The 24,267-nt window shown below is 44.9% G+C and overlaps 1 protein-coding gene across 1 annotated transcript in view; it reads left to right on the top strand.

Moving 5' to 3' along the window:
* Nucleotides 1–21,379: 21,379 nt before the first annotated feature.
* ZBTB10 (zinc finger and BTB domain containing 10) overlaps nt 21,380–24,267 on the top strand; it is a 28,912-nt gene continuing 26,024 nt past the window's right edge. The window contains exon 1 of the mRNA XM_065831224.2: nt 21,380–22,624. Within this exon, the coding sequence (XP_065687296.1) occupies nt 21,698–22,624 (927 nt within the window). The 5' untranslated portion in view covers nt 21,380–21,697. The remainder of the gene's footprint in view (nt 22,625–24,267) is intronic.

Below are 24,267 nucleotides of genomic sequence, written 5' to 3'. Positions count from 1 at the left end.
TGTTATGTGTGTGGGACTAGATCAGGATTAACTCTCCTGAAGTTAATAATAAAGCTGGGCTGAGTAGATGCAGAATCAAACCCTCCCAGTAATGAAACACCCCAGACTCACTCTTATAGGAGCTGAACTTTCTCTAGCCATTTTTAGCATCTTTGCAATCTACTGTGACAAAATAAACCTGTTTCACACTTCCACTCCTCCAGGAGCTCATACAGACCTAACGTTTCTAAATATGACCTGTTTCCCAAGCCAAGAGTTTAATTTTCTCACCTGGAGAGCAGTTATGTCACTGACCTTGGTGTTTTACTCCCATTCACAGACACTTTGGAACAAGAAGCTTGCATGACCTTTACCAGTGATGAAGACCACACACCGAACCACTCCAGCCACTTAATCTCTGCAGTATCTGTTTTACTCAGCTGTTACTGAATGATGGTGACTATTTCAAACAGAGAATCCGTGGCTGTACAAAGGACAGTGAGCACCAGCTCTAACATCTTCCCTGCCCACACAACCCCGCTGCCTGAAGTCAAGCAGTCCTATTGCACATCGTACCTTCCATGCTCCTGCTAAGTTTCATATGCTGCCTTTAGCATCCAAAACATGTCTGGCAGAAATCTGTTACTACCCATTTGGCCTCTCAACATGAGGAAGACATAAAATTGCAAATTTAGTTGCAGTTACATTACACTGTTTCAGAGAAGTGAAACATAATAAGTAAATCTCCTCTATGATTCCCACTGCTTATAGATCTTGAATAGTTTTTGCCTTTTTTCTTTTTTTTTTTTTCTTAAATATGTACTATATACCACTCCCAAAATAAAGAAAATTGTCTTTGTAACATTTTCATGCTTCTTGTAGGCTTCCAGCCCAGACTGAAGTTCAGTTAAAAAATGTTTCTGCTTTGGTGTAAAGTGGATTGCTTTTTAAGGCATGCGTTATTTTCTGGGAAGAAACCAGGTAGTTTGCAGCTCTGGACGTTCTGTACATCAGAAAGGAGCCCTCGAGACGTGCAAGAGGAGGGGGCTGCTCCAGAACGTGGATGCATGCAGAGTAACTGTGCCACTGCATCAGGGACAGCAAACTTCTTACGGTGACTGGCATCAAATATGTTTCAGAAAAGACTGCAGCTTCTGGTTGCTGGGATCAATCCAAGTCTGTCAGTGACAAAAATAGCTCCAACAGTGCCCTATAATGCCCGCCTATATAAGTAGCTACAGCAAAGGCTCAGGGCAGAAGACAGCAAGCCAGTTGCGCGGGAAGAATTTAACTCCAAATGTGGCGGGCATCCTGGCTTCCCTGCAGCTCCAAGACCACTGCCATAGCAACGCTGATACCGCTTCACTCAGCCTCTGCTGCTGCCAGGAACTGTTGCAAACTCCTTTTCCCTTTTCTCTCTCAGCTCCAATCCAGCCTTGGCACCACCTGCATGGTGGCTGCCAGGACTCTGACCCACAGGATCCTGAGCTCCCCCTCACCCCAAACGGCCCAAGCTTGCTCCAGTGTCTACACCCGGCTCCTGCTATAGTCACCTCACCCAGCCCCCCAACCCTACTTTTCCTGGGGGGAATGAGCGCAGGAGACACGATGTGCCTCCACTTGTCACGGCTGCAGGGACCGTCCCAGCCAGCGCTGCCTCAGCCGCCCCAGAATCGTTGCCTTATAAAGACCATTTTGCCTCTGGCTCATGCCCATGGCCTGTATACATAAAGAGAAATTGAAATGTTCCAGGCTCCACTGTCATCTTATGAGCAAAGTAAGAGTACACTGCCCCACGTTTCCTTTTCACCAGACCAGCTGCTTTGGTTGGGTTCCTCTTCCCACACGTGGTTTCGGTGGGAAGGCGGGGAAGTAGCTGTGCTGGCCAGGGTGGCAATCCCAGGGATGGCTTTGCTCAACCTTCACAGTTGTCACTGCCCTTTTTTCCTAAGGTAATTGTTGGTCTAGGGTCTTCATAAGAAGAGACCTCAAATTCCTGGTACAAGCAATAGACCATCTTGCCTTTACAACACACAGACCATTCCTACAGCCCTGGTAACAACCACTCACACTTTGTCAGCTATCTGATAATAAAGCTGCACAATTTTCTGGAAGGAGTTGTAGTGGAGGCTTACTTCAAAATTACCTTTTAGAAGGGAGTGTTATGACAGGATAAGGGGTGATGGTTTTAAACTAAAAGAAGAGAGATTCAGGCTAGACATGAGGAAGCATTTTTTACAATGAGGGTGCTAAAACACTGGCCCAGGTTGCCCAGAGAGGTGGTAGATCCCCATCCCTGGAGACATTCCAGGCCAGGCTGGATGGGGCTCTGAGCAACCCCATCTAGTTGAAGATGTCCCTGCTCATTGCAGGGGGTTGGACTAGACCACCTTTGAAGGCCCCTTCCAACCCAGACTATTCTATGATTCTATGAAATCTCAGCCAAGACAGCTCACATCTTTCCACTTAAAAATCTACAAAAGCACGGAAGGCCAGCGTTTCACCCTCAGCAGCTCATCATGTATTTCAGGGCAGAAGAGCAGCATAGCCAGAGGTTGGATACACCAGCCCTCAAACCATAACTCACTAAACCAGCTCAGGTTGGCAAAAAGACGGCTGCCACCGAGAGAAATTAATGTGGTGTAATTTCTGTTCAAAACTGTGTCACACCGGGACTGTAACAAGGAGGGGGATGTAACTGGTTTTGGCCCTTCCTCTGCTTCCTTCCACAATTACAGTGGCTTGAAGGGAAAATTGGGCTCAAGGGCTTTATGTAGTTCCTTTCCAGTGAGAAAGATCAGGAAACTCTTCCTTTATTTACAGAAATTCTGGGCAAAACCTGTTTCAGACACAAGAATATTTGGCTACTGGTGGTAAAGAAATCCTTCTGTCCTACCAGTCTGTTTCCATTCACTCCTGATATGAAAACCTTGTGAAGACTGTGATCTAAACTTCTCATAAGCAGAGATTTAGACTAAATATGCATTATTCCCCTTAGCCATATTGCTTTGTGTATGCCAGCATATATCCTGCATTCAGTTCAAATTATACAAGTAGTGACCTATTTACAAAAGGGGAAGCTGGTCACCCAGGCATTTATCTTTTTTTCCCGTTTTGGCTACATAAGCTCTTCTGACACAAATATGCTAAATGTTTCTAGATCAGTTGGTTCACATTGAAAGCTCTGCTTTAGCTTCAGGCTTACGTCAACTAACTCCTATTGAAGCCACTCCTGTTAGCCCATCAACATCATCTTTCCTCAGTAAAGATGTTTCACAATAAAACACTGCTGTAACATCCTATATGATCCTTTCTGTGCTTCCCAGGACAGGATCTGCTCTGGGACTGATACCTGCAAGGTTTTTAGTGTCTTTCCTCTGTCAGGACGGAAGCTGTCCATCTTCTCCCACCCATTTCCCAGTGTGAGAGGTGGGCACGCCAGGCCAGAAGGGTCCAGCTCCTCTCACATGGGAGGTAGCACAGAGAAAGCAGAGACCCCACAGGGGTAGGGAGAGGAGATCTTGACATGACACACCCTCTAATAGTCCTAGAAAGACTGAACTTGATGCAAAAACATTTCTATGTTTATATATTTGTATAATATATATATAATATTTCTATAACATATAAATAGAAACATATAAGAGGCAAACACTTTCAGGACATTTAAAACAGACTAGCTGCTTCTTGGTTCAGTGGCCTCAGAAGATCTATGGCATCTGTAGCAATAAGAAAGAGAGAATTAAATCAAAAAAAAAGCTCCTGACTTAAAGTTGGATTTTTTTTTTTTCCCTACACAAAATAGCCATGTGTGTTCTGCAGCCTGGCAAAAGACCAAGAGCAAATTCTGGAGGACAAAGGAGATAAACAAACAGTGGTTTAAATTAGCAAACCACAGGCTGATACACAGCACATACAGCTAGAGCAACAGGGAAGGCTAAGGGAGAGGCTTCGAAAGGCGAGAAGACTGTTTTGCCAGAAGCAGGATAAAGACTTGTCTGCAGCCTGGGAACAAGCTTGGATCTGCAGCACACAGCTCCACACAGCTGCTATATTTGCAAGACTGTTTTCTACAAAAACTTCAGACAGGTTGATGTGGTATGTGCAGTTACGGTCTAGACTTTGCAAAGAAAATCTACACGTGCTGAATATAGACTAGTAATATCCTACCTTTTAGAGCAGGGAAAAACAGTTATTTTGGGAAAAAAAAACACATTTGTAGTCATTTCAGCTAGTGGGAAGGTTTGAAAAACATAGGCTCAATAATAGGGATTCAATTCAGTTGCCTAAGTAAGTCATTTACTGCCCTGAGATGCCTTAGAGAGTCCTGTCTGACCCCATCTACTGCTCCAGCAGGGCATGGGTCTCCTGTAGGCCCCATGTGTACATCCATCAGTGTACTGGGATGTCAAGATACTCCGGGGTACAAGCAACCCCTGTCCAGCAAAATGACCCCGATCCCTAGGTGTCATTAGCAGAGCACTGAAGATAGTCAGGTCCATGAGGACAATTGTTAACAACACTAAATAAAAGTATAGAATTATGGGGAAATTAAAAAACTCAAATTCACAAGAAGCAGATTAATAGCAAATTGATAAAATTTTTCTACTACTAAGTGTGATTTGAAAAAGTTAGCACAAAGTCCAGAATCCAACATTGTCCTACTGTAACAAAAATATATTTGTACTGATGGATGTAGATTTGTCCCTTGGTCACAACCTCGGCTCAGAGGGTTGTGATGGGAGGCACAAGCCCCAGCTGGTCACTTGGGGTACCCCAGGGGTCTGGGGCAACCTGCTCTAGCTGACTCTACTTGGAGCAGCAGCTTGCAGCACATGATCTGCAGAGGTGCCATCCATTCCATGGGTGAATGTGGAAAAGAGTTACATGCTGTGTCTAAGTTATGATTTCTTCTATCCAGAAACATATAACTCAGCTGAAGGGCGTATAGTCCAGCTATTTGCCAGAAACAGCATACTGATAATGGCAGTGGTAGACAACAGACCACAGCTTGATTCTTACAAATAAAAAAATCAAAGCCTTCGCAAAACATTCAAACATTTTACTTCAACTGCAGGATATTCACGATATAAATGTATTGTGGGTAGTGGTGCTAATCATCTAAGGACACTATAGCACGCAGATTTTAGGGAAGCCAGATGTTTTGTGAAAAATAACTAAAAATATATAGAAGAGCTCATATGAATGATAGAAAAGAAAGGAATATTCAAGTGACAGTAACCTATAAAATAGCTTAAGGAAAATCTGGAGTGAGTTATACCAGAGGAATGTGTGTGAAGGGAAGAAAAGAGAGGAAACATAACCACATAGAGAAAACTTTGCCAGTGCAGGCCATTCAGAAGGACTAGTCAGAAATGCAAGATGGGATCTACGAAAAAAGTGAAGATTATCCAGCTACGGAAAAGGTGGACATAAACAGACCATGACAGGCAGCAGCAGCTGAAAGATTGACTAGGATATGAATAAATGAGAAAGGAAAATTATCTAAGGAAGGACCATAAAAGAGATGCAACCACATCTTCAGCAGAATGTTTTGAAAAAATGTCTTGCTTAAGGGGAGCTCCAAGAGAAAATCACAGAAGACTGAAAACTGCAAAGCCTCTAACCTGAAAAGGAAGGAAGATTAGGCAATGATTGTTCAGTCTATGACTGACCCTTGGAGAATCTAAGAGCTCATCATTCCACTCCGTCAGGAAGATGAAGACAGGGCAGAAAAGATTCAGATGGACATACAAAATAAAGTTTAAATTTTGTATAGGGCAAGACTCTGAAAAAAGGGAAAAGCGTAAAAACATATGCTGTCCATGGAGAAGAAAAACTGTCACAGGACACATGGCCAGGTTCATCTTCGCATTTGTACTGAGCTTGCCACAAAAACGAGAAGGTGTTTGGGGAGTCTGTCAACTGTTCAAGCATCTGGAACACAGGAACCCCTTCCTGACAAAGGTCTTTGTGCCAGGACCCCTTGCAAGGGACAGACTGTTACCAGAACTGCTACACTGATTCTGCCTGCTGAAGACTTTCTCAGAAGGATTTCTTAAGCAATTGTGGGTGGTTTATTAGCTTATTCACACAGTAATGTCAGATATGGGACCAGGAAAACCCAGTGAAATACAAAGGACAAATTCTGTAGCACAGGCGATAAACAGGACATGAGATCAGATAGTGAAGGATGAACAGCAGTTAAAAATGTAGCAAAATGCATCTGCACAACAGGATACTGAAAACAAGAGTCATACCTTGGAAAAGAAAAAAAGGTAGAAAAAATTTTTCTAAGGCAACACGTATCACTGTTAGCAAGGCTGGTATTGCTGTCTTCATTAGCCAAAAATAAAAGCCAAAAACAAACCTGCAAAAATGGATTTGATTTGAAGAATTAGGCACTCAAGAGAAGTCTGGACTTTCTCCAGCTCCATTCAGCAGCCAAAGGTGTGAGCAAGATGAAAAGCAGAAACCAGTCAATGCTAAGGAGTGTCACAGATGCCAGAATGTGAAACAAGAAGAGTGAAGACAAAGCATTAGAATAGTAAGACACACAAAGTCCATAGCCAGCTCAGGGGAAATGCTCCCTGCCCCAGATCACTGCAGTATTTGCAGGAAATGCTACAACAACAGGGTTGATGGAGTGTTGCATATGGAAGATTTTCCTTGTTCATGGTGTCACCTAAAAGGGGCTGAATCAAACGTGGTCTGATTTAATGGCCAAAACTCTTCCTGAAGAGATGCAGCACTTTGTTTCAGACCCTGCAGGTCACATGTCCCCAGTGCAGACCATAAGTCAAATGCCACAGATGAAATATAATTCACCAGTTTTGCTAAAGACCTTTTGCAAGAGCCCATGGTAAAAAAAAAGAAAGGGGTGAAGATTTTCTTTCCAAGCTGAGCTCCTGCATTTTTCCTACAAAGAATTAGTACTGTCCATGCTTCTCTGAAAGAGATGTGACTGAGGGAACCTCCTCTGCAGAGTTTACCAGGGCAGGCTAACAAGCATCTACCCCATCTGCCAGTGTCTGCTGTAAGTCACAGTATCCACTGGGACTTCTGGAGAAAACATCTGTGCTCATTAGTACTAATCTAGTGCATGTTAGGTGTTGTGAGAGAGCTTGTCTACCATCACTGATCCCAGGTCAGAGGGGTCTTAGTCCACCAGTGCTTGCTGACACGCTGTGCAGGCTCGTCACACCTCTTTGCTCCCTGCTGGCCCACGTGTATCCAGAATAGGGAGTTGATCTGTTCCTGCATTTAGTTACCCTGTTAATTTGCAAGGATTTAAATCAGACATGGAAGACCCTGAAGAGGACATGTCAGCAACTCTCTGAGGACAAGTTCTGCAGTCACATGGGTTTGTTGGTGATGTAACAGACTGAAGACATCTGAAGCAGGTTGTGAGATTTTTGTCCATGCTAATTCCCAACTTTGGTGCAGGGTAACAACCACAGACAAGTGCAATTCTACTGTTCTGAGACCTTGAAAGAGTGAACAGCATCTCCAGAACTTACCGGTGAGGCATGTAACACAATCATCCAACACCAGAGCAGGGGACGAGGAACACCCTCTCACCTCAGAAGCAGGTTGCTGCTGCTCTATGGAAGCTTGCTGACCTAAACAGCTGTAGCTTGGTGGCCAACCAGCCCAGCATTGGCAAGTCAGCTGTGGGTACTATGGTGGAACATCATGGTCACTTTTTAAAGTACAGGCCTGAAAACAAGAATGTGAACTATGTAAACAGAAGCATGTGTGCTTTATCCTATGGTACAGACTGGGACATCCAGTAAGAACATCGGAGTAACTTTGTGAGTCCACATGCCCAGTGATGAAGGTGTTTCACATTCACTGCAGAGTAAGAACACCCACAAAGGGCTCAAAGTGCAGCTGAGGCATTGTCAGTTGGTATCTTAGTTTGTTTGCTGTGACATGAACATCTGCCTATATGTTGCATTATGCGTTCATGCCATTGAATGCATAATCGGAACAAGACACTCAAACTGGTAATTTAGTTTCTCCTGAACATGATAGTAGGTCCATAACAATAATAAAAACATTATTCATAATCGTCATCATCAACAACAGCCTCCAAGGATACATGTATTTGGAGGAGAAGGAAAGCAGGGAGCAGCTATAGGGTTTACAGTCCTCATTTCCCTATCAGCACCACCTGGTCTGACAGGCGCTCCAGGCCATGTGATGCCAGAACGTTCTGTGCCTGTGCTTCCGGCTCTGACAGCAACTGCATTCAGCCCCAGTTCAAAGGACTGAGTCTGCATCTGTGTTTATTGGGTTGCACACGGTGGCCAAAAGCCTTCTGGTAATAAGTGTGAAAGCACCTTTGCTGGTAGGTGAGGGAGTCAGAGTAGGAATCTCTGTATTACTTTTATTTCCTATGTAACTTGACAATATGATTTTTTTTTTTGTAAGATGAGGGTAAAACCAAAATTATATTAGATTTTCAGGAACACTCAGCCATTATTCTTTTCCAGAGTCTGAAGCAAAATTTTCACTGTTGAAAATCCTACTACTACTGAGTGTCATTTACAATATAGTTATGCCAAATATAATTTTGATTAGATTTTCAGGAACAGTCATGGGTTACTGTAGTTCACAGTAGGTAGTTCTGTCTTGAAAACATTGCAGAAGTATGAATTAGTAAATTCATTCAAAAGAGAAGAAAAAATCAACAAGTGCATTTGTTAACTAAGAAATACAACCAAAGAAGGCTAGTGGTTATGTTTTGGGTGAAAATTTCAGAAAAAAAGAGACCTGTTTCTGTAACAGCCACTTGAGCAACATGGTAACTCTCGATAATAATAACTAATTTCTTCAGACACCCTTCTAGAAATACTAGAAAGTCATACTCCTTCTAGTCACAAATCCTTCAGTCTGCTTGGATCACACTACCGCTTACTTTTTACTGTAACCTTCTACTTTCAAAGTTAACAGTTGCTCAGAAACAAGGTTTAATATATTCAAGATCCAAGTAGTTCATACTAACAGAATTCATCTTGCATTTTTGTTTTCCCACATGGACATTTGTTTGTGACTTCTGTGTCTGTTGTAGATTTAGAATATTGGTTTTGATATAAAACATGCATTATTTATGAAAGACTGGACAAAAGGGGAGTTGCTAGTATAGTTACCGAGCTAGTACACAAAATACTATGGAAGTATTACTAAAATGCCCTACTCCATACTCAGATCACCTTTAGAAGAAGCATTTAATGCCTGAGAAAAGTTAACTGATAGGTTTATGCAAAACTTGTCAGGGAAGATCTTGTTTTACATCAAGCTAAATTCAGAATCCCCTTCCCTTGGGAAACTGGGAAGTGTCAGTATCCATTTCCATCCCTTTTTATCATCTCAAAGAAAGTGGACATTTCAACATTTCCTACATAAAACCAGCACTTAGTCATCACCAAGAAACAGGCTTCAGCAATAGGCAAGATGTGAAATTGTTAAAGCTGGTCTGGAGGAGGGAAACTAAAATGGTCAGAGGCTGGAGCACCTCTCGTGTGAGGACAGGCTGAGAGAGCTGGGGTTGTTCAGCCCGGAGAAGAGAAGGCTCTGAGGACACCTTATTCCAGCCTTTCAGTACTTCAAAGAGACTTATAAAAAAGGTGGTGAGAATCTTTTTACCATGGCCTATAAGTGACAGGACAGGAGGCAACGTTTTTAAACTGAAAGAGGGTAGGTTTAGACTGGATATAAAGAAGCAATTTTTCACAATGAGGGTGGTGAGACATTGGAACAGCTTGCTCAGAGGAGTTGTGGAAGCCCTGTCATTGGACATGTTGTGGGTCAGACTGGATGAGGCTTTGAGCAATCTGATCTAGTGAAAGATGTTCCTTCTCGTGGCAGGGGATTGGACTAGATGATCTGTGAAGGCGTCTTCCAACCCAAACCATTCTGTGATTCTCTGAATCTATTAATCTATGTGAATTCTACTGCAGTTTTATTTATTGTTATACTAATCAACCAAGTTGTTTGTATTTTTCACCAGTGGTTACTCTCCCACACTCAAAGATATCAAGAGATGCACTTGAATGTTTAAAGATACTATTTCAAGGTGCAGCCTAGGGAGGCACAGAACACAAATTCCAAAAGCTATTGATTTAGGAAACATCATGGTAGGGAATCATGTTGAAACAAGGCTCAAAATCTTTGTTTCCAGTTCAGTGTTAAACTTTCATTTCCCATTGTGGTGAAGCTCCACAGCTTGAAAGAGCTGCTTGTTTCAAGGGAAGGTGCCCTGTTCTTTCCCACAGGCATGGCAAGCTGGTCAAACCACATCTTCCGCAACATACCAGCCAGGGTGGTCAGAGGGAAAGCACTGTGCTACAGAGAGAGATGTAATTTCCCAGGAACATCAGCCAAACTGAGATACTGTGACAAAACAAAAATTGCCTATAAAAATTCCAATCTTTTTTCAGAAAGTACATTTTCTGATGTAAAACACCACTTCCTAGCCAGCCCTAATAACTTCTAAAACCTAGGCTTTCTTGACGTGATTAGGAAAGCAGCGCATGAAGTATGAAGTTAGTCTTTACGCATTCCTACATGCATCTGGAAACTAGATCAAAACTGAGTGAACAACTTGCTATAAATGAAGTAGGAGCATGCAGCCTGTCTTTTCTAGTACTTTCCCTTGTGCAAAGCGGGGACATGGGGGCAGAAAAAGTCTTGACTCCAGGTTCATCCCAATTCATGCAGTGACAAGGAGAGTTAGCCAGGCACCAAGGATGAAATAAACTTCACCCTTCAAGTAAAACAGTAGTGAACCTCCAGGAAGGCTGGGATTCACTGTCCGGTATGTGAACTGTATTTCTGACTCAGAATGCTTCTTTGAACCAATTTTGGAAGCAAGTAATTTATATAAGTAATATTCAGATTTGTGCCAAGAAAGCAACCCAGCTTTACTGAAATATGACCCAAGAAAGCCTCTTGAAGTGAGCTCAATAAATCAGTGTATTTTACGGCCAGACACAGCTTGAGTCAACAGTTTGTAGTCATTTACTCACAGTTCCACAGTCAAGACACCACTGTGGAAGGAATAAAACAATAGAATAATCCTAAGCAAGTAGTATCCAATTAAAAAGGAACATACAATGCCTGTTGATCTGAAATGAACATTTATTTCACATTGGTGCATCTTTTTAATCGAGTGGGAACAGTAATGAACACAGTTTTCTATCACACACTAGTCTATTCATGCTCTCACCGCATTGCAGCAATACCCAATTGCTTTCCTTGCTTTCCAGTACTGCATTAAGCAACACACGGTTTATTCTCCCTTCCTCTGCCCCAGGGGAAAGGCTTGTAGAAAGATTTGCTCTGATAATTTGGGTGCTTTTCTTTAATGTATATGTTGCAATGTATTTATGTCATAAAGGCAGGTTAAAGAAATCTTGTTTGAGTTTGGATGATGATGATGATTGTGATAGTCTTTAGCTCCTGAGGGAGTTCATTCCAGAGTCTTGGACCAGACTTTGAAAGTCTTTAACCTCATGCACAGAGCACATTAAGGCCAAAGAGTAAATATTTCTTCCTTGATTTTTGTCTTTTTTTTTTCCTTGAGCCCTAGCACGTCTTCTAGATCAGCAGTTTCGAAAGTGAGGTGTGCACACCTTAGGGGTGTGCAAGACAATTCACTGGAGTGCGCCAAGAAAATACATTTTGTGCCATTAATAAATAAAATACATTAACAATGTGTTTATTTTATCTTTAGCTTATCCTTTTTTAAATTCTATTTTTGTGTATGTTTTATAATGTGCATAATATACTAGGACAGTAGTACGTGTATATTATTTATAAATAAAAATATATACATATATTGGGGGTGCATGCTTAAAATCTTTTTACAGATGGGGCCACACTGTCAAAAAAGTCTGGAGACCACTGTTCTAGATAGCAGTTCCCTGATGATAGTGCACCCTAACAATACAGACTGAGATCCTTAGTTTTGATTAGTATTCATAAGTCAATGCAAAAAAAAAAACCTCCCAAAAATATCTGTCAAGCATACTTAAAAGAACCACTGCTGCTTTGGAGAGTTGCTGCAACCTTCCCATACCACATGGATTTCTCTGGTGCCAAGAACCTCCCGCAGAAATAGTGTGTAGCTGCTGTCTAACCCAGAATTGGAAGGAATACGAGAACAGGGCACAACAGATCTGCCAACACACGAGTCTCCCGGCCAGAGATGACTGAACATTGTCAGCTCCTGTTTGGGTATCAGCAAGAAACACAAAATTGCTCCCAGACTATGCACTGAACAGACTGTGGGTTTGTGCATTCACACAAGGGAGACTACAGTGGACACACAAATCCTTAAAAAAAAATCTCTGTGAGCATCTCTTTTGTCTTGCTGAGATTTCTGACCCAAGAGCTGATACCATTATGTTGTGTCCTTGAAAACTCAACCAAACTGCCAAAATGAGTGTGTTGATGTAGCTGGGTGACCAGTGCTAAGTGCTCTGGTATCAGCACGTGGTTTTGAAAATGTAGCCTTCCTAGATTAAATGAAAATATTACAAAGGTGTCAATTGTAATTTTTTAAATCTTTGTGTACATATGTGTCTGCAGGGCTTTTTCTTTGTTTACTCTAACATAATTATTCAACTATGATATACGCCTAATTTCTAGGAACACTTACAGAATACACTGACAGAAAGTCAAGTAGCCACTTTGATTTAATGTCAATAGTACTATACCTTCATCCATTCTCTCACACACAAAAACAATTAAATGTTTTCCAGTTTACATAAACTTTCAGAAAAGCCTGAGTAGTTACACTGAGAAAAGGCTGAAGTTTTCCTGACTAAACCGGGTTTTTAGATAGCATTAGGGTTCACATTTTAGAATTTTTTTTTCCTAGAAAAAAATAGACATGCCTTTCTGAAACATCCGTTTGGCAACAACAGTGTTCCTCGTGGCAACATAAGGTTGTTAAGATTCAATAGATTAGGACAACAGCCCATCCATACCACAAAGAGGAAGAAGAGGAGGAAAGCAAAGGATGTTGAGCAAGAATACTTCACATAGGCACCAGAGGTGCTGATGCTTCTGGGACATGCTCCGGGTCCATGCCATGGTGAAGGGACCAGCCACCAGTGTTGAGGCAACACTTTCCCAGACACTCAACAGGGTCTCCAAGACAGCCATGGGCATTACTACTATAATTATAATTTAGGCAGGGGAATGCAGTAGACATAAGGTTATCAACACTGGATGTGGGAACCCATGCAGAGGTTCCCTGTGTTGGCAAGGTTAGGGCTTTGATGGTTGGGAGAAACATCCATTGGCGAGAGGGATGGCACGAGGACCGTGCCAAGGCAAGTCAGTGGCGTTGTGGACTCCTTCCCTTGCTTGCACCAGAAAAAAGGGAGCACTAGGCCAGGGAATGGCTGGTGAATTGGGCAGGGGACTTCAGCAGGGGCAAAACAGAGTGTCAGGGCCCAGAGCCCACTCTCACCCCTGGGGTCTGGCTGCCTGGGCTCAGGGCCATCTGGTGACCTTGGGAAAGGTCATCCCAAAAGCCATGCAGGGAGATCTGTGCTAGGTCTGCCCCTCCTTCCCTTAGGACCTGCTTTGAAATTGAGTTTCTTCCCCTTGGTCCCTGCCAGAGTCACAGTGCGGCTGCCCTGCAGCCATGCCTGGGCAATGTGGCCACAGGTTGCCAGAAGAAAACATCTGCATGGTCACATCTGGCTCAGCAACAGCAGAAACTGCAACATCCTCTAAGGAGTACCTGAGTAATTACCTTTGAGAGTGCTAACTGATCTAGCATTAGAATTTTTGCTGACAGATTTCACTCAGTTTAAGGAATTTTGGTTTAAATTTGATTGTCTGAGTGATTAAATATATCCTGTACAAACATTTTTAGGAATCACTTGAATTCCTTCTAGCAAATAGCCATAATTATGGCTGCTATATAGAACTGCAGGATTAGCAAATGGTGCCACAATAAATCAGTTTGTGTTGTTTTCTTATTTCCTCCCAAGACAGGGGTTCACATTGTTATACAAGGAGGACATTTTAGTAAGCAAAATTTTCAAGTCTCACTCCCATTCACCACTGCATGGACTAACTCTGCCTAGCTGAGATTCTGCAGCCCATGATAACTGTAATAACTGCTTGGTAATTAATACGAAGATGTTTTAATGGAGATAGATGCTTTCTATGTACTTTGATAATGTAAGACAAAGAGAGTACCATTGGCCCACTGGCAGACTTAGAAATATGAAAAATGTGTAAAATCATCTAGAAAAAAAAAAAGAGATAGAAAGTTGATATAACAAAGAGAGGGCTAAATTGGATTACCTGAAGTAAGCAGTCACAGGAGGAGGCTGCGACCTGGCTCAACAGGCACTGATCAAAGTCACAGGGAAAGTGCAGTTGCTTGAGCACCCAGAAGAGGATCCTCATTCCCTTCCTGATTGGAGTGTATCTTTCACAGCTGGTCCATTGCACTTCAGTCCTATCTGCAGGCTGAAAAATACATGACAACTATGGAGGACCAACAGAAAAACCCCAACCAACCAACAAGCATGAAATACCAAGACTATACTATATATTCAGTCAGATAAAGGTTGAAATCCAGTGGCTTTTGGAGCTGACCTCCATTCAGAGTAGACAACTAACACAAAGGCAAACGAAAGGATGAGAAAGATGTGAATAAGAAAGACTAACAAATCTTAGAAACAGGCTACGATACTTTAAAAGAGGGCTGGAATGAAGCAGAAATGCCTTGCATTTGCTAAAGCTAAACTGGCCATAACTAGAGCCATGGGAATACAGAAAAAAAAAATCCCTCCATCTCCTGAGCGCTTGGCCCCAAGGAGTGAGCAGATTTCCAGCTCCTGCAGCATGCTTCACATCAGCTCTTTCAGTCCTACTTCAAAAAGAAAATATCTTTAGCAAAACTCTGTGTCCTTTCTTCATGGAAGCACATGAAAACACACTTATCTAGAGGTAAACACAGGTTCAAGTGGTTTGCTGGGAAAATAAAAATATTTTTCATTTAGACTACAGGTGACTGACTCAAACAAAAGCAGTGCTGTCAGTGTACAGAAAAAAAAATAAAAGAAACGTCAAAAAACAACTGTGCGAAGCCACAACATTGAGAAGATTGGAATAAGCTGAACTTTTTCCAAAAGAAGCAATATAGTTAGCAGTCATAACAGGTATAACAACAGTGGATAAAGCATGATCCATTAGTAAGGATATCTAGAAGCCCCAATCTGAAAATACAAGAAAAGACAAGCTAAAGAGATTAGGAAAATACTACAAAGGAGAAGAAAACAGAAAGCAGGAGATAAACTCTAGAGTGAATCTGCCACACAGCAACAGTTTGACGAAGACAGCGGAGGCGATCTGTGAGAAGAAAGAAGAACACATCCCCTGGCTGCTCCAGGCAAAGTGATGGTACAGCTGGAGAAGGCTCTACAAGAGGAAGGACCCGCCTGGGAAGATTGGGTGACAGGGACATCTGCTCACAGCCAGGCAGATAAAACTCTTCTCAGAGCCTTGTGTGCAACTGGACCCCTCTAGCTTTATGACTAAGGGGAGCCATGCACACAGCGACTGCGAGAAACCTGCTAAGTGGGAATGAAGGCTGGACCCCACCCGTGATGTGAACTTCCCTCAGCAGTGTCACACCAGTGTGAGACACAGCCCCAGAATGGACCGTCCCTTGGCCGAGGGGCAGCAGTGCCACCCCGCACCCAGGGCTCCCCGTGCATCTGGCAGCTTTAAAGGAATAGCCCAGGTTCTGGATAAGAAAATTATGTTTAATTCTGCCAGACAGTCATTGATATTCATCTGTTAGAACTTACACCATTTTGCAGAATAAGAAGGCTTTAACACCTTTAGATGCTTTCAAATTGTTCTGTATTGCCAGAGAGATAGAAAAATACTTAGTATAAAAGAGAATTAAGCCAGGAATGTGTCAGAGAAAAGGCACAGACATGTTTGGGAGAGCTATAATACCCAGAGCGCAGGCAGGACTAAGTCATGCTCTGGCACTCCGCTCGCAGACAGGTGTGCCGGTTGGTCACATTATCGTTCTTCCAGTTGTTTCTTACCGCTCCTTTGCCGAGAGTTTCCACCCCCGCAGCTCTGTTGGCAGAAGGAATTAAGTGAGCGCTCCCTCGCGTGCTTCCAACAGTCAGATGGATTAGTCAACCAAGAGGGTTTAAACCAACCTGCTCGCTTTGCCTGAAGCAATGAAAGAGCTCTTGAACAAACCCTTTTACCAGCAGCGCTGTGGCAGCAGCAACCGCAGCATCAAAGGGGTAGCGTGTAGGTGCAAACTGGAAAAATCTTCAAATGGCGCAGACAGATCTGGAAAACCGTGGCTGTCCATTGCTTTACAAGTAGACACAAGCTATAGAATCTTACATGCACAACACCTGTCCATGTATTAATTTTATTCAGCAGCAAATACAAAGTTCATGCAATTACGCTGAAAATTCTTCTACCATGGGCTAAGTTAAGGCATGTTATCTCATACTCGCTGTGTGCTAAGAGTGTGCAAGAGAACAGTTATCGGACAATGGATTGTAAGTTTTAATTCTTGATACCTTCCTAACCTACCTAAGGTCACAAGGTGTGATTGTGAAAAGTTAAATAATTGACCTGAAAAACATTGTGATTTACCTTTCCAAATGTCAGTTACAAGGTATTCCAAGAGGAATAACTGCACAAACTCAATCTGAATTCACTTTACTGAAGAAAAAGCTACTGATTGTAGTCCAAAAATTCTGCTGACACTTTACAAATGTGCAAGTTTCTATTATTGGGAATTACACTTTCAAAAGTCTTCTCTAATTGTAATCTGGAAGTAAGGATTGTGACATGAGCAGATGTGCCTGTGCCATGTTGGACACCAATGAAATCTCAGCACACAAACATTCATCCCAAAATGCTCAGTGCTCCTTCAGCAGCTGAACCCGCGCCACCAAGATCGACTTCACCTGCACCTGAGCACACAGCACAGGCATCACCTCAGACTAGGGATGGCATCAAGGTTTCCAAGCCCTTCCTCAGCTTCAGTCCCTGTCTTCTCTCCCTACTACTTGTTCTGTGGAGCAGCACAGTTAGTACTATTAATACAAAGTGATGGCTTATAGTATTTATTTTCTGCTACAATCTAATTTTCCACCTTTGGTATATCAGGACAAATGTGCACTCGTTCCTGCCCCAGTAATAAGGCTGATTCCCACATGCTTACTTTGCTGCATGATCTCCACAGCAGATCAACCTATTCTGCAGAGTAATGCTTTTGCTTAAGAGACAAGAGAACCCTCTCTCCTATCAGTGAATTTTGAGCTTCCAAAATCCCTCAATAAGCAGGAGCATTTCAAGTGAAACTTCATATGCCTAAGAATACAGATTTCTAGTAACACAAAAACCATGCTAGAGAAACTTGAAGTATCTTTGAAAAAAGTCTTGAATCTTCTCTATTGAACGAACATCCATCACAGAGATGTGCTGTAGGGATCAGACAACATCCCACTGTTTTCAGAAGCTATCTTGGAAGAGTCGTCCTCATCATGAAAGTGCAGGAATTTTGGGACACAGATCTTTCCAGATATCACATGCTGTATCACCAGTATTTTGCTGAAAATGTTATGACTGGGATATACTAGTATACACTGGTATACTGACACATGTGTTTTATCAGCAGTATTTTGCTGAAAATGCTATGATTGGTATACACTGTTTTACATATACATAAAATATATTTATATATGATTGGTATACAGTGATATATATATATACACACATGATGTCTCTCCTGGCATGATCTGTTTCTCACTCATTTCTCTGAGAGTTAGATCAGACTTTAGATACTCTCCTCAGCTACAACACAAAGAAATGCTGGATGTACGTAATGAGCTACCCCTATGGATAACACAGCGTTCCTGATCAACAGGATACTCTACACCAGGCACCACACAAGCATGAGAATTTAATCCTCAAAGTCTTGCACAATGGGTTTTATTACCTAAAAGCAAAAGATTCTATTGTTTGTACAGGAGCTTGCTATTTTTTCATTGAAACCCTAATTGAGCAAAATATACAAACACAGGTTTAAATGTTTTGGTGGAATGAGCTTGAAGTAGTATTAAATATAGACTTGATTAGTGGTGATATTCACCCACAGAGGAGCTTTATAAGCCATTCTTCCCAGATATACATACAGCTGGAGTGATAAACAGGATTTTATGTGATGTTCACTCCCTTCCACAGCATTATGCCCATTTAAATATTTTTAAATATTGGACTTTTAGATCCTGGAAAACAAAAATAAGTGACAACTGATGCAAGGGTGTCTCCCTTGCACAAAGTACTACCAGTAACTGGCATCTGCATAGTTTAGATTTGGGTTATTCTAGATTTGGAGCAAAATGCCACACTGCAGCAGTGTATATATCATGATGTGTAATTAATTCCGCTGTTTCATGTGAGGCACTAGCTTTTATTTTGCAGGAAGCCAAACCAGTTTATGATTCTCTCCCAATGAGCTGTGGGAGATTGTTGTGTCTGTAACATATGGGAAAGCAGCAGAAAGAACCAAATGAGTTTCAGAGAAATAAGGAAGTTGCATGTTGTATCTGGAGACTTAGATTTCAGAGTGAACAAAACAGCATTTGCTATCTACAGGACTGGGATGGTTAACCACTGGAGATTTCTCTCCTATCCTATCCCATCAAAGAATGGAAAAGGAAAGAGACTGGAGCTGATTGTCCAAATATATGAACTTCAGCAGTAAACAATGACTTGAGAGAGAGTATTGGTGAAAAAGGTATATTAAAAAATTACCATGACGTGTACATCAGTGATTTTTTTCAACTATGAATCTTAGCATGCAGGTTTGTCAGGGGAACTGAAAACCAGTGATGAATAAACAGCAAATTACTGTTTGTACAAAATAAATATATTTTTGCTACAGCATCTTAGGATGCTTTCTGAAATAGTCCCATCACAAATATAATATAAAACCTCATGTACACTGAAGCAGCCTGAAAACAAGAATTTTTGTGATGAAGATTAAGCTGTTCCAAAATCTTTGCAAATTACTCAGTGACAAAAAGTGTCTGGGGAAACGTGTGTCCATGAAGGCACTCAGTAAATGGAATTATCAAATAGACCAACACAACCTCAATTCTGCTGTGACAGAGCCATTACAGAGCAATTAAATTAGCCAAAATGATTTGGTTAAGTTCCCTTTGTTGAGTGCACTGTGCAGGGGTGGAAGCCCTTGTAGCAAACTGACAACGCGAAAGTGTGGGGAGCAGATTTGGGAGGAGCTATTACCAAAGGTCTTCTCAGCAAACAGTCTAGGGGAGTCCGAGACATTGTCTCTGAGTGTGACTTTGAGGTTGGCTCTACTTTGAACTCAGTGAACTCCAGAGGTTTCCTCCAATCTAAATTACTTTATGATTCTCTATCGATACGTTAGCACTCGAGGTCACCTGCTGCAATCAAATGACACTTCTTTGCATCTCGTAACAGGAACCCTGTGGCTCACTATCTTACTGTCCCTCCTATGTATCTTATCCCAGTTCATTCGAGGACATCCACCAGGTAGGTTTCTTTTAAAAAAACAGTCCTGGGTGCAGGTTACATTCCCTGAGATTTGAAGAAGTCTGCTCCATAAATGTGAATCCCAGGAGGGATTCTTAAATTAAACTTCCTGTATACTTTTAATGCAATCTGCACCAATTGAAACATACAGTGGGAAATAATCCACAACATCAAACGTCTTTCTTTATAAGCAATATAAAATGGGTAAGCAATTCTAATGTAGGTAAGTGCTAAGGCACAAGTCAGCTGACGAATGCTGACAGGCAAGGATCGAGCACCATGGGAATGCAAAAACATCGATACACCACAAAGCCCAAAGGTTTATTAAATACGGGTCAGTTTTGCATTTTATGGAGGCTGTGTCATGGGAACCCTTTGCTTTGATGGACCCAGATCTGAATCGCTATCTCCACCCTCCCGCCAGGCACAGCAAATTTCAGAATCCTTCAATTCCCATCACTCTTCTGCCCCCTCGTCTAAATTCAGACCATCTTTGCTCCTCTCCTGGAAATGCTGCCTTTTAGAGTTTATCTGTTTCTCCACAACCAACTTAACTCTCCCTCTCCAAATTTTAGAAAGATTTTGCTAATCTTTGCAGAATGCAAATTAATCTTCCACCAAACATGTCCTTTTCCCAAATAAGTCTTTCGAAGGATGAAAAAATTCTTGCTTACAGCATTATTTACAGCATTTTTATAGTATTCTTGCAAACTCTTCTCAAAAGATGAAGTCAGCTCTCCCAGATCCCTGCATGTTTCCAACCCAAGATACGGAGGAATCTTTTTTACTACTGAATGTATGTATCTGCGTGACACCACAGTGACAGCCACACACTTCTCCATCTGGAAAACTCTCTGACGCTTTTTGTTATCTGTTGTACTGGGTCTGGCTGGGATGGAGTCAACGTTCTTCTCAGCAGGTCGCGCAGGGCTGTGGTTTAGATTTGCGTGGAATGGTGTTTGCAGAGCATGAAAGCCTTTCCTGTTTCTTACCCTGCCCCCTCAGGGAACAGATCAGGGGTGCTGAAGAGGCTGGGAAGTGATACAGCTGGGCAGATGGCCTGAACTCACCAAAGAGATGGTCCATGCTGTGTAACATCAGCTCCACAGCCGAGCAGAGGGTTGAGGGCAGTTAACCGTTTCCTTATCAGGAACCGGCTGGGCACCGATCTACCCGCGGGAGGTGGAGAGCAATCGCCTCAGCATCACTTGCCCCGTTTTCCTTCTTTCTTCTCCTACGTCTTCCCTTATTAAACTATTTTTCATCTCGACGTACTAATTTTTTTTGGCTTCTCCTGTCCTGCTGCCGGTGCGGCTGGGGGAGAAGCAAGCGCGGGAGGTCCGCGGTGCCGCTCCTGCCCGCCGCGGTCACCCCGCGGCTCCGGTCCCGGTCCCGCCCCGCGCCTCGAGCCTTCGCCCCGCGGAGGGACCCGCCCCGCCGGCACGTGCGGGCCGGACGCACGCCGCGCGCGTCGCCCGGCAGCCCGCGCTGCGCCGCGCCTAACGGTACCGCCGCGCCCGGCCGCCCCGGGAGACTGCCGCGCCGCTGCCGCCGCTCATCCCGCCGGACCCGCGGGGTCCCGCTGCGCGTGCGCGGGGCAGCGGAGGGAGGGGACGGAGGGGGAACGGTGGCCCCTCGCGGAGGGGGTCGCTCCCCCTCGCCCCAACCCCCCCTCACCGTGTGACGGGCGGGGCGGGGCGGGGCGCGCGCGGCGGGGCGGGCGGGCGGCGCAGGGGCGCGTGACGCGCCCCAGCTGTCGCGCCCGCCCCGCTGGCCCCCCGCCTGCCCGCCCCCCGCTTGCGCTCCCCCTCCCCTGCGGTGGCTCTCCCGGTGCATTGTGGGAGCAGTCCGTTGTTCATTTGCCATTCGACCTGATCCGGGGCCTGTCGGGACGGAAGCGCCGCCGAGCCGGATCCATTGTGGGGAGCCCGCGGCGCTGATCTAGGCCGGAGCCGAGGCGGGGGGAGCGGCCGGACTTGGTTTCTCGCGGCCGCCACCCCCGCCCTTCCCGCACGGCAGCCGGCGCCTCCTTCCTCGTTCCCGGGGACAGAGCCCTCGGCCGGGCGGGGAGCAGCGGGCCAGGGGGGCGAGGCGGGCGGGGGTCGCGCGCGCCATGTTCGCGGAGATGAACCGGCGGACGCTGGCGTTCCGGGGCGGCGGCCTGGTCACCGCCACCGCCGCGGCGGCCGGCGGCGCGGCCGAGGCCTGGGAGCGGCAGGACCCCGAGCCGCTGAACGGGCGCGGGGCGGACGAGGAAGTGGAGCTGGAGGGGCTGGAGGCCGAGGAGCTGGAGGCCGCCGCCGACGAGAAGGAGCTGCTGCTGCCGCAGGACGCCGTGTCGCCCCCCGCCGCGGGCCCAATGTTCGCCGAGAGAAACCGCCGGACACTGGCCTTTCGGGGCGGCGGGGGGCTGCTTGCCGCCCCCTCCGCCGCTAACAATGGCTGCGAGGCCTCGGCCTGGCCGCGGAAGCACTTCAATGGGCGGGGGGCGGACGAGGAGATGGAGCTGGAGGGCGCGGAGGGCCTGGAGCCGGAGGGCCTGCTGGAGGGGAAGGAGCTGGTCCAGGACGGGGGCTCCCTGAGCGACACCAGCGACGAGGAGGACGGCGAAGGGGGCAGCCTGGGCGACGGCAGCGGCGCCGAGGGCGGCAGCTGCAGCAGCAGCAGGCGGTCGGGGGGCGACGGAGGGGACGAGGCGGAGGGCAGCAGCGTGGGCGCGGGGGAGGGGGAGAGCATCAAGCATTTCCCGCTAGCCCGGCCCAAGTCGCTGCTGCAGAAGCTGCACATCTCCTTCCAGGGCTCCTGGCTCAAGGAGTTCCCATGGCTCTACTACTGCCAGGAGACCGGCCTCATGTCGTGCGCCTGGTGCACCGCCGCGGCGGCCGCCGCCGCCCCGCCCGAGCTCATCATAGCCGGCGGGGCCCTGCCCGGCGGGCACGACGAGCTCTGTAAGGGCACCCGCAACTACAAGCGGGCCCTGCTGCTGCGGCACCACCTCTCCGCCGAACATCGCCTGAACGAGCCCGCCAGCGCCGAGCAGGTAGGGGATGCGGGCGGCGGTGGGTGGGGGAGAGGCCGGCCCCTCCTGTTGTATAGTTAGTTTATTTGCCCACGTGTGTTAATTTTAAAAGGCTTCCCGTGTTGTGGTTGCCCGGCGGGCTGGGCACACAGAGCTGCTCTCACCCGCCGTGTCTGCGGAGAGTGCGGTTTCCCATGCGGGCCGGCTCTCCCGCTGGGTCCGGGCAGCTCAGCGCTGTCCGGCCCGCTGTCGTGGGGCCCGGGAGCTTTTGCACCAATGGTTGCGTGTGGCTGTACCTGGTGAACGTGGCCTCGCCGTTCGGACGTGACGGGTGCCGTTTTCATTAGTTTATTTGGTTATCTCGTGAAGATAAAGCGGCGATGTGGGAAAAAGTTGCGTATGCATGCAAGTGTTGCTGCAGTGATTTAAAAGCACTCGTTACAACTTCCTCCTGCGGTACCGGGGAAGGGAGGGTAGTGTCCGGCTAACGACTGCGTGTGAACTGGTGCTTGCCAGCGTGAAATTAGAATTACTCTGCTGTTCTTAACGGTATGGTCCCTGTGCAGTAGTCGGGTAACTCTCTAGTCAAAACCTTCTCAGTTGAATCTTTTTTTTTTTCCCCCGATTGTGTTGCTTTAGATTGAGCTACTGAGCAAGAAGTCTGCAATTGCTTGGTGTATGTCTGAGATAAACATGTGGTTTCCTGAAAGCCGTGTTAATATGCCAGCTCTCCTCTAATGCTTTAGGATTAGTGAAACTCTTCATGTTCTCCACTTATTGTGTTTCTTGGCTAACTCTAGAACATACGTGGATGAAAAGCTCTTCGGGAACGCTCACGTTGAATCACCAGCCTTCTGCAGCCTTTCCCCCCTAAGGATGTCTGCGCTGCGAAAGTTCACTTGGATTGCCTGGCTGGTGATTAGCTTGTTTCCCCTGGCAAGTCTATGTGCTTCAGGTTAGGCTAGTGCTTGAACTGTTGGACTGAAATCGAGCTGTTAGCTGGAATTGATCCCTGATCACCCTCTCTTCACTATTCAGAGCTCAATTAAAACACCCACCTTGGTTGTATAGATGTATCTGGAGTCCAAATTGTAGTGCAATACTGAAATTTGGCTTATTGGTTGAATGCTTTAAGCAGCTCAGGGTACCTTGGACAAGAGCTGCTATTCTGTTGTTTGAGTTAGGGTATAAGGATGACACGTAAAATGTTAGGGTAACGTAGGTTTTTCTTGGAGCTAGTTGAAAAAGGAATGCAAGTTTTATGGGAAACTACTGCAGTATCACAAGGAAAACCTTATGCTGCATAAATATCAGTTATCTAAAATATTTTGTTTGGATTTATAAATGCAATGTCCGCCTTTCAGATGACTAATACTATCTTTTCAATAAGTGTTTTTCTAAGGCAACTACTGTTACAGACACCTTATGGCCGTAGGTCATCTTATTAGTTTCCTCCCATCTGGGGTTTGCTATGCACTCTGCAGTATCTTAGCCCAACTTGCCTTAAATAACTTGGTTTTGATTTTGAAGCTTTTATTTTTAATTTCTCTTATCTTTGACTGTGTTCTTTTTGTTTAATGTTATTGCAGTATATTCCTTAACATCTTGTTGCCTAGTTTCTAACTTTGAGTTGTGAATGATTACTCTGTGAAGATATGTCCTGT

The sequence above is a fragment of the Patagioenas fasciata genome, chromosome 2 (assembly GCF_037038585.1).
Source record: "Patagioenas fasciata isolate bPatFas1 chromosome 2, bPatFas1.hap1, whole genome shotgun sequence".
Classification (NCBI taxonomy): Eukaryota; Metazoa; Chordata; class Aves; order Columbiformes; family Columbidae; genus Patagioenas; species Patagioenas fasciata.
This window is presented reverse-complemented; position numbering and strand designations above follow the sequence as displayed.